Source organism: Olea europaea, unplaced genomic scaffold (genome assembly GCF_002742605.1).
Source record: "Olea europaea var. sylvestris unplaced genomic scaffold, O_europaea_v1 scaffold939, whole genome shotgun sequence".
Classification (NCBI taxonomy): domain Eukaryota; kingdom Viridiplantae; phylum Streptophyta; class Magnoliopsida; order Lamiales; family Oleaceae; genus Olea; species Olea europaea.
The window spans coordinates 16,262-26,835 of record NW_019267882.1 but is presented as its reverse complement, the minus strand read 5'-3'; the positions used below and the strand labels follow the sequence as shown (position 1 = coordinate 26,835).

The following is a 10,574-nucleotide window of genomic DNA, read 5'->3' as shown; positions in this document are numbered from 1 at the left end:
TAAAATATTTGGGCTGATGTCATCAGTTCTGCTGTAGGTGTATGTTTAAACTAATGGAAAAGACCAGATTTTATTTAAGACAGGCATTATAAAAAATAAATGAATAAATGAATAACGCTTACAAATCTTAACTGTATGTATACTTTAAAATAAAAAGATTCTTGTCTGTTTATATCTGTTGTCCTGCTTCCTTCATCTCAGCAAATTTTATAGACTTTCATTCAGTTTTTCCGGCAACCGCACCAGCAATGTCATCACTAGGGCCTGCTGCTGTGCTGGCTGCCAGCTCTGGCCTTATCTCCTCCAGTTTCTGAAGAACTTCCCGTGCTTCAGGCCGAGCTGATGGAGAAGGGTCGACACAATGCAGAGCTAATTTTAATGTATTGAGCAATTCATCACCAGTGTTGGATTCTTCCCGGATAAGCTCCACATCAAAAACTTCATTTGTCCACTCCTCTTTCACAATAGATGCTACCCATTGGGGCAGGTCGAGGCCATCGGTTGCCTCACTGGGTGATTTTCCTGTTAAGAGCTCCAATATGACTACTCCAAGGCTGTAGACATCAGTCTTGGTGCTTGCATTCTTGAGTTTTGAAAGCTCTGGCGCGCAATATCCCATCGTCCCTACAGTTGCAATCATGTTGGTGTTTGCAGCAGTCGTCATCAGTCGATATAGGCCAACATCAGCGATTTTGGGATTGTTGTGCTCGTCAAGTTGTACGTTGCTCGATGCAAGACTCCCGTGTTTTATATTTTCTTCGCTGTGAAGGTAGCAGAGTCCTCTGGTTATACCAATAGCTATGGTCAATCTTGTTGGCCAGGGAATGCTCGTCTCCGGTCCTCTTGCTGCATTAAAAAAAAACGTCATAGGTAGTTAATATAATCAATCAATACAAGACACGACTCAACTGAACACTGAATAAAATTTCAACTTAGCTTTATTGCTTACCATGAAGGAAGGATGAGAGACTGCCATTCGACATATAATCGTAGACGAGAAGCTTCTCTCCTCTAGGTCCCATGTAATAAGCTCTAAGGGCCAAGATATTTGGATGTCGAATCTTTCCAAGTTCTGCAACCTCGATTTCAAACTCTTTCTGTGCTTTTGTGATCTTCTCCCTTAGCCGCTTCACAGCAACTTGATTACCATCCTCCAATGTTGCTTTGTACGCGGTCCCATAACTGCTCTTTCCCATTATTTCTGCAGTTGCACATAATAAATCATCAGCTGTAAAGACAAATGGACCATCAAAGTGAACTAGTTTTCCTCCAGCTTCACCGCCGGATTCAACTTCCCTTTCTGCACCCGGAACTGGCTTTGCACCTCGAACTGTGGAAGCCTGCCCGCTTTTACCGTCTTTAGATTTTGAAGCTGCTCTCTTTCTAATCAAGCAACATAGCAATACACAGCACAGAATTAGTAGAACAACAAGTAGGGCTCCGGCTCCTATGAGAATTATGTCCTTCGTACTCAGTTTTCGATGGTGATTCTTTGGTGCCCCATTTGAAGGGGAAGGTAGATTTTCCGGTGGAGGAGAAGCACATGGAGTTGAGCTACTGTATCCACACAGCTGAAGATTACCCACAAAAGAGCTTGAATTGAACTTCCTCGCCAAAACGGATGGAACAACACCGGAGAGATTATTATATGAAACATCAAAAGAAGCAAGATTTGATAGATTGACAAGGGACTTGGGAATTTCCCCAGTTAGATTGTTTTCAGATAAATCGAGGAAGGTGATACCAGAGATATTCCCAATAGTATCTGGAATATGACCTTTGAACTGGTTGTTGCCCAAGTTCAGAACGGAGAGATTTCTTAATTTCCCAACGGAATCTGGAATCTGGTTATCGAGTTTGTTGTTTTCAAGATTTAAGGTTACCAGAGAAGAGAGGTTACCGAATTCATTAGGTATCGCCCCATCAATTTGATTATGACTCAGACTAATCTCTTCAAGTAACCCCAGTTTGCTAAGAGAAGCGGGAATTTTCCCAGAAAGAAGGTTATGATCTAGAGTCAGAGTGTGGAGTTGGTAAGAATGATTTACTGATTTGGTACCCCAAGTATTTGGAATTGAGCCTGAAAGATTATTGTGTTGAAGAGCAAGAAAAATAAGAGAGGGAGACTGAGAAAGGCTTAAAGGGATAGGCCCTGAAATAGAATTGAAGCTCAGATTGAGTCTATATAACCTGGTGGAATTTGCAAGACTGGGAGGAATCATTCCGTTAAGTTGATTATTACTAACATCAAGAGTCTGAAGAAGAGGGCAGTTACCAACTGATGGAGGGATCGAGCCCGAAAGCCTGTTATTGAAAAGATATACACCTCGGAGGTTCGGAAGGAACCCAAGAGAGGTAGGAACTGGACCGGCTAGAACATTGTCGTGGAGGCTAATTTTGCGAAGAGCTTGAAGCTGGCCGATTTTCTCTGAGATCCGACCACTCAATCCCTTCCATGGGAGCTGGATAGCAATAACCTGGCCATTAACACATTTTATTCCAATCCACCCACCTGAACAAGCTCCAATACCACTGTCATTCCAGCTCCTCAAGACCCCTCTCAAATCAACAAATTCATGTTTCAGGGCCCTGAGAGCCTGATAATCAGCTTGTGTTACAACGACCCCATCCCATTTCTTGCCTGAAACAAGTCCAAAACTGAGAAACAGAAGCAGAAAAACACAGAAAAAATTGTGGGTTCTTAGCCATGAATCCTGCTTCCATTTTTCTTTCTTTTTATATGAATTCCAACTCCAATCAGCTTCTCCTTCAAGCTGAAATTGCATAATCTCTGGTAAGTTGTTGCTCAATTGAGTCAACAACTGAATTTGATCATCCATGAACACTCAAAGACACCCAATTTTTTTTTAACAAGAACAAGGATTAATCAAGAAACAAGTATAAAACAAGGATTATTTTATCTCTCAAGCTTTTTTCTGGGTGCTGCTTTATGCTTTATACTAAAACCTTAGTACAGAAAATTTATTGAAAGAACTGAGACAGAGGAGATAAATAAGAGATAAGAAAGAGAGTGTGTCTGGAAACAGGGTATGTGAAAATCTTTTAGTGAGAGAGTGGGAGGAAATCTAGGACTTATGAAGAATGAAAATGAAGACAAAATCTGTGTTCAGTAGAAGAAAACATTTACACTGTTTTTTTTCCAGTTTATCCCAACGGCTAGTTTTCTTTTCAGTACGTTATTTATTTTTTGTTGAAAGAGACCGTGTTTGACGCGGGAATGTCTAACGGCTATTTTCTCATAGGGTTCCACTTCCACCTGCTCGTGGCACCTGACAGCTTTTATGACCGTTATTCATCTTTGACTATTCAAACTCCTCCTTTTTTGCAATTTCACTTTCTCCTTTTAGCTTTTTGGTGTATCATCTCTTCATCATTTACTTAATAAAATAAAATTTATCAGTACCGGAGGAATTTACAAAATAAAACCAAATAATCCTGTAATATCACATTGTAATGTTGTTTAAAAAAAAAAAAAAAAAAAGGTTGAACCCCAACCTTTAGAGACCCCAATGCCCTGCCCCTAGAGCCTTGTGAGGGAGGTAAATCGCGGGATGTGACACATTGTAATGTTGTTTAGTGAGGTGTGTGATGGTCTTGTTATTTTACAATTAGAGATATGAATTTAATAGCCCATTTGTATGCCTTTTAACTAATGAACATTCTCTTTTCGTTTGTACTAAATGTACATCACAGTTTACAGATTAGTTTTCTAATAGATAATGTTATAAGATTTGATTGGGTCAAAATCTAATCAATGAAATGAAAAAATCCCTTCCACTTTCTTTTCGACAACTCATCAATTTGTAAGAAATTATTTAAATGATCTTTTTCATCTCATTTGCAGTTTACGACGTTAATTTGTAATTAAGTTTGTTTTTAATTAAAAAAATCATTACTTTATAAAAGTAGGGAAGTATATGCGAAGATTATGTATTTAAAAGTATTATGTAAGAAATGACAATTTGTCCAGTCAAAACTTGAGCCTACCATTGCCCGATCTTGTTCAAGCAACAGTATATTTTCGAGGCAAAAATTGCTATTTTGTCTAACTATTTAAAAATATAAATAAAATTTATTTAAAATAATCCAAGTCCAACTTTTTTATATCAAAACTCCAACAGAAGACACAAGTCCATTAGCCCAATTTTCCCAAGTGAAAATCACATATCCTAATAGATTAAAAATTTCCATTTCATAAATAAGATGTTATGTTTAGTATTTCACCAATCAGAATTTTTTTAATTAATTAATATATTTAAAAATTAATATTAAATTAAATATTTTAATACAAAATTATCCAATCCTAATTTATTTTCATTTTCCCGTCTCTCTATAGTTGCCTACTCAGCCTTCTCTCTTTCTCTCTCCATTTCAAACTTCGACAGTCGGCGTGGAGTTGCTCTAATGGACACCACAAGCGCCTTCGTCACCGGACAAGCCATCGGTGGCTCAACTTGTATGTAGCGAGCACTGCTAGAGAGACGCCACTCGAGATCTCTATCGGTTCAGCCCATTGCCACTCCGCGTAGAGGTACTGTCGAGACGCTATTGTTCGACTGCTGTCTGTTGTGAATTTGAGGAGGCGTGGTAGTTATTGTTCACAAGTCAGTGGTAGAGATGAAGTAGCGATGGCAGCTGCATCGAATTTGGGGATTTTTTTGGTGAATATGGTGATAGTGGTGTGATTGAGATAGTGGTTGTGATTTTTGGTACAGGAGGTAGTGTTGATGGTCGTGATGTTGATGGTGGTAGTGTTGGCGATGATGGTGGTCAGTGCAGTGGCAAACAGGTGACGTTTTGTATTGTTTTGCGGTGATTTGTGGTGGTGGTGGTAATAGTGATAGTGATGGTATGTGGTTGCGATCTGGTGGAGGTGTTTGTGTGGCGGCGACGGTGGCGACTTGTGGAGGTGTGTGGTGTTATAGATCTATTGGCTATCTGTGACAGAGTGTGGTGGTGGTATGTGGCGGTGACGGTGGTGGCGATGATTTGGGGTGGTTGCGGTGGTTGTGGATCGTGACTGTGACTCCCAACTGTGGGATTTGTGTGTAACGACGACTGTGGTGGCAATGAAAATTGTGACTATGATCATGACTCTCAATTGTGACTCACAATTGGACACGTGACCTGAAAATTGTAACTGTGACTCACAATTGAATACGTGACCTAAAAATTGTGACTGTAAATCGTAAGTGTTGGTGGAAGTCACAAATTATTTGGTTGACTGCGACCATTAATTGATTAATCTGTGACTAATAAATAATATATGATTAATAAGAAAGATAAATTGTGATCGAAAAATAATGAGTGACCTAAAAAATTGATAATCTATGACTAATAATTTGATAATTTGTGACTGTATAATAAGTTGTGACTTGTAATATATGTGATTTGTGACCAATAAATAAATCGTGATTCATAAATTTTTTGATTTATGACCGATAAATAAATTGTGACCTATAAAATTTTTGAATTGTGACATTAAAATAATTCGTGACATAAAATTTGTGATTTGTGATCAAAAAATAATAAATGACAAATTAAATCGTTAATTTGTGACAAAATTATATAAAGTGATTTAAATATATTTAATTACTAAAATAAATAAATAATTAATTAAATTATAAATAATTCTTTAAAAAAAATCTAATTTTTAAAATTTGAAACTTATTTTCTTTTCTTATTTTTGAAATGTGCTATAATTAATCTCACTTATGAAATTTTCCCATTTCCCTTTTCCCTTTTCCCAAATTACCTGTCACAATCGTATATTTGAGGAAGAGAACTCTACACCTTGTGACAAACTTATTTGCAAAATGTACCAAATTTTATTTTGCTATCTATTGTATTTATATGGATGGTTATGTAAAGGATACCCGATTTAAACCCATTCTCTCTATCTGAACGTAGAGGACTAAGAAAATCAAATAATTCCAAATTTCTTCTACAAATTTTACTAGTTAAAAAACGTCAATTATAACGCGATCAACATAAGGACGATGCAACCTTTTCCGTAAAGATGTATACTATTCACAAAAATTATAAACAATCTATTTGGTGAAGAGGGAGAGAAGATTATTGGAGAAAAAAAGCATGAAGGCTGAATATATCTACAATGTTACATAATAAAATTTGTTGGGCAACCCTTTGCTCCATCATCTGGTGGGACAAGACCGAATTTGCCCATTATCCAAAATTGCTGTGTAAACTAAGGATAATTCTAAGTGTACATAATTTGATTTACCAAATGGTTTACCTACTCTATCATCTGGTGGGACAAGACCGAATTTGCCCATTATCCAAAATTGCTGTGTAAACTAAGGATAATTCTAAGTGTACATAATTTGATTTACCAAATGGTTTACCTACTCTATCATCTGGTGGGACAAGACCGAATTTGCCCATTATCCAAAATTGCTGTGTAAACTAAGGATAATTCTAAGTGTACATAATTTGATTTACCAAATGGTTTACCTACTCTCACAAGCACGTGGACTCCGCGTGAATAAAATAATCCCAACATGTGATTTCCACACCCCTATTGTGAGTGTATGTAAAGTATTAGGTAAAAAAAATTAGGTACATCTAACATGATCCGTAAACTAATTGCGAAACTTTTTCATTGTATCAGATCTTGTATGATTGTCTACCAAGACTCGTCAACATTCTAGTTCAGGGCCGGCTAAAGAGAAAATCTTACAAGCACTGCAGATTTAGATCCTAAGCCCCAGATTTTGTTCAACTAATAATCAGCCAGGCCATGGCGACTTGCTCACGACTCTTTTAAGTCTAAATACCTGAATTCACTTGTGTGGGCATAGCGTGGAGAACTCAGTTGACTCCTTCATTCAGCTTTACATCACATTGGGTTTCGGTATTACTACAAATCTTCAAATCTTCACTAACTCGTAGCACCCAAGTACGAGGAATCTCCTAAAACATGGGATGATTTCAGGCACTTACATGGTAAAAATGAGCTACAAGATCTAGTTTCTTTCAAGCAACAAATTCTATCCAACTCAAGCAATCTTGATCAACTGAGAGATCATATGGGTTCCATTATTATAACTTCAGAATTATCCTGGTTTAAACAGGTAGCAATATCTTTCGGTTTCCATCAAATCAACCAAATTCCCATAAAACCATATGCATCAAGAAACAAATAATGAAACAATTTATCACGATTTGAATAGTTTCTTCTTCGTAGTTGAGCAAATAATCAGCAGATCCCACAGCTAGCTCAGCATTACATCACCAACTTGGAAAGGTTTTGTGAGCGAATCTCACTAATTCTATCAACAATAGGTCCAGATCCTTAACACTTTCAAGTAAATAAAAGAATCAAACAATTATCCAACTTCACTGTGTTCGGAAAAAGAAAATGATGACAAAATCAGAACTTCATATCAAAATTAATTCAATTGAACATACACACTGTATCCAGGGGTTTCTTGCAGGGAAAAAAAAAAGGATGTTCAATGCTTTTCCACCTACGAAAAGCACAATTTAAAAATAAAATTTAAAAAAAAAATACGAATTTTACAGATCCAGTAACAATAGTAGCAGATATTGGAATAAACCTTCATTCTGATCCTTCCTTTCCAATTATTATTTCTTCTTTTACCTAAAGAAAATTATGAATTAATATCATTACCGCCATTGTTTCATTTGATCCATCCTCAGATCCTGGCAGGCACAGGTGGTGCGGCAGGGGCAGCACCGGTGAAGTAAGAAAGGAAGCCAGGAACACCGGCCTGCGGCTCCTGCTCGTCAAGGAAAAGATCCTCAGGAGCCCTAAAGGCACCGTGCAAGCAAACAATGGCGACACCAACCATGAGAGCAGAAACAAGAACGGAACCCACGCTTGTAAGAAAGATCACGACAACGGTGGAGGCGATCAAGCCGACAAGAGTCTCACGGTCGGAAAATTGGCGTCCCAAGATTATGAGCGGCGGATCAGAGGCAGATCGGAAAATGTAGAGGAAAAACCAGGCGGCGAGAAGGCCAGCGAGGAGGAAGAGGGAAAGAGGATTAGTTAACAACGAGATCGCGAGCACAACAGTGATGATCGAGATGTAATTAATCCGGAAATACGCGTAGTTCTTGCGGATCCGAAGGGTGGCTTCGGAGATCGACTCAGGCTTCGAGAAAGCAGATCGGTCTACGAGCTCCGGCCAAGGGCGGCTATTGGAGAGACCCGAGCGAACGGTGCCCGAGATTTGCGAAAACAGCGAACGGACGGCGGATTGTTGAGTGGTGGTGGTTGTAACGTCGGTTGTGGTTTGGGGATTGGAAATTGGGAGAATTGCTGGAGAGGAATTAGCCATTTTTTTCGGTGGTTTGTTTCAGAGATCTCTAGGTCAGAAACGTACAAATCTATATATAGGGAGCGTTTTTGCTTAATTGATACGGTTTGGGGGTAGCGAAATGAGAAAGAAATTGGATCCATGCGACTATGTGAGGTGAAATGTCTCTCTATCATCGATTTACCAAAGCTTTAAAAATATTTATAAATATTTTCTTTAAAAAAAAATTATATTATCTTGTTTATATCGATCATCTAAATATTCTCGATGCATCCACCTATATCAACTTTGGTTATACGTCGAGGCATTTTCTGAGAGTGTAATATGAGGGTTACTTCACTGCTTTACCTTAAGTTGGTGTGGGGTACATTATGTTCTTGGACCAATAATATCTTTCCTCTAACCTTATATCCTTTGTGCTTACAATTTATTGTTTAGATGTAAATCCTAAAGGTGAAAGAAAGCATAATATAATTTGGAGTGAATTGTCCAAAAAGTCACCGAATATTACAAAAAAATTTTAGGAGGTCACTAAATTTTAAAAATCACTCCACTTATCATTGAATTTTCCAATTCGTTATACCATTCATTATTAAACTGACAATTGTTTGAAATTTGAACGGAATGCCGACATGTCCGATGATGTGGTGCGCCACTTAGATGGTGAATGCCAAATGGATTAATTGTTACACGGTATTTTTAATTGGGAAAAAATAATAATAAAAAGAAACTGAATTTGAAATTGGAGATGAATACCGGTGGACCGTTCTTGAAGCCAAATCCAAGATTGTTTCTTTTGATTGATGAAATGCAACAATTGATTCCTTACCCAGAGCCATTTTCTCATGAATTTCATGCTAGTTGGTCCAATTTGTGGGTTGACGCCGCGGAGAAGCATCAATTGAAAGAGGGACGTTGGTTTCTCCTTGCATGCGAACAATCAAAGCTGTTTCTTCCATATGGGGATGAAATTGGAGATGAACCATAGGTGCATTAGGTACGTGTTCACGAAATAATTCTTTCAATTTAAAATTATCGCAAGTGTACGGTTCGTAACAAGTAATAAAGTGGATGTTTAAAAGTCCGAATATCGTCCCTTAGAGATTGAGTAGTTCAATTCTATATAATCTAGCCTTAACCGAATCTAATTGAGTGAAAATATGGTCTAAATGCAAAAAGCCCTAATTTCAATTAAAAACTCTAATTTCAACTAAAAACCCTAATTTCAATTGAAAACCCTAATTTCTCAATTAGAAACCCTAATTTCGAAATTTCTCTAATTAAACGACTTAAACACTCAAGTAAATGAAATTAAGCAAGTTTAAAAGCTAATTTATTAAAATGAATCAAATTAAAGTCACTGGGATCACGAATCCCCAATTGAAGTTATAAAAACCCTAATTTCATAAAATTAATGATTCGATGAAAATTTGCCAATTCAATGTTCATAATTCTATTCAATATACTCTCTCGATATATATTAGACCTATTCTTGCACACCACCAGCCTATATCTCTATGGATGATGCAAACATACAAGAATGCATGTAGTTTTGTGAACAATTTAAGAATTACATAAAGCATAGGGGTATATCTCTATCCCCTATCGGACCCTATGTTAATTTACACCTTATCGAACCTATTCCACTTCTCTCGAATGTAAGAAACAAGTCATCAATACTCACACAGTCATTGGCCACTAATTGCGGAAGAAAATTAATGCATGTAAATCAATCAAAATATCCAACGAATCTTTATATTAAGTTCATGAAATATAGAATTAAAATAACAAACAACGGTTCATCGATCACCTAGTAATTAAAACCCTATCCTAGAAGATTCATAGTTACAGAAAACAAAACGAAATTAATGAATAGAAGGAAGAACACCCGTATGAAAGTTCTTGAAATCTGAAATTTTGAATAAAACCTTGAAAACCCCTTTGAATCCTTGTGAAATCGGCTTCAAATTTGTGTTCCTTGCCTCCAAAAGTTGTATTCTTCTTCTCCCTGGACGTTCTGCCCTATTTCTGATGAATTTTGGCTTTTATATCATGTTCCCACGGAGCTCCGAAAGAGTTTCAATTAAAAATCGGATTTCAGAATTTTTTATCGAACTTAAAGCCATGCGACCTCATGGTTCAATTTTTCAGCTCATTTGGATCCCTGCTAGACCCTGTGCGGCCGCAAGGAATTATAACCATGCGGCCGCATGGTTATAAAATTTTTTCTTCGGACAGCTTTCAGTA

The 10,574-nt window shown here is 37.3% G+C and overlaps 2 protein-coding genes across 2 annotated transcripts; both read right to left on the bottom strand.

Moving 5' to 3' along the window:
• Window positions 1–3,113, bottom strand: LOC111392533 (probably inactive leucine-rich repeat receptor-like protein kinase IMK2). The gene is made up of 2 exons (XM_023017897.1): window positions 950–3,113; window positions 1–846 (listed from the first exon to the last, which is right to left on the bottom strand). Exons 1-2 carry the CDS (start codon window positions 2,838–2,840, stop codon window positions 218–220), a joined length of 2,520 nt encoding a protein of 839 aa, XP_022873665.1. The 5' UTR covers window positions 2,841–3,113; the 3' UTR covers window positions 1–217.
• A 4,290-nt stretch (window positions 3,114–7,403) lies between these two features.
• Window positions 7,404–8,465, bottom strand: LOC111392540 (PRA1 family protein B4-like). The gene has a single exon (XM_023017905.1). The coding sequence runs from the start codon at window positions 8,346–8,348 to the stop codon at window positions 7,701–7,703; it is 648 nt and encodes a 215-aa protein (XP_022873673.1). The 5' UTR covers window positions 8,349–8,465; the 3' UTR covers window positions 7,404–7,700.
• Window positions 8,466–10,574: the final 2,109 nt, after the last annotated feature.

What these genes read in the sequence shown, in the direction of transcription:
- LOC111392533 (XM_023017897.1), bottom strand. Translation starts at nt 2,840, where the DNA reads ATGGATGATCAAATTCAGTTGTTGACTCAATTGAGCAACAACTTACCA. An exon ending in TCTCTCATCCTTCCTTCATG is followed by an intron (nt 847 to 949) that starts GTAAGCAATAAA and finishes TTTTTAATGCAG; the next exon opens with CAAGAGGACCGGAGACGAGC.
- LOC111392540 (XM_023017905.1), bottom strand. Translation starts at nt 8,348, where the DNA reads ATGGCTAATTCCTCTCCAGCAATTCTCCCAATTTCCAATCCCCAAACC.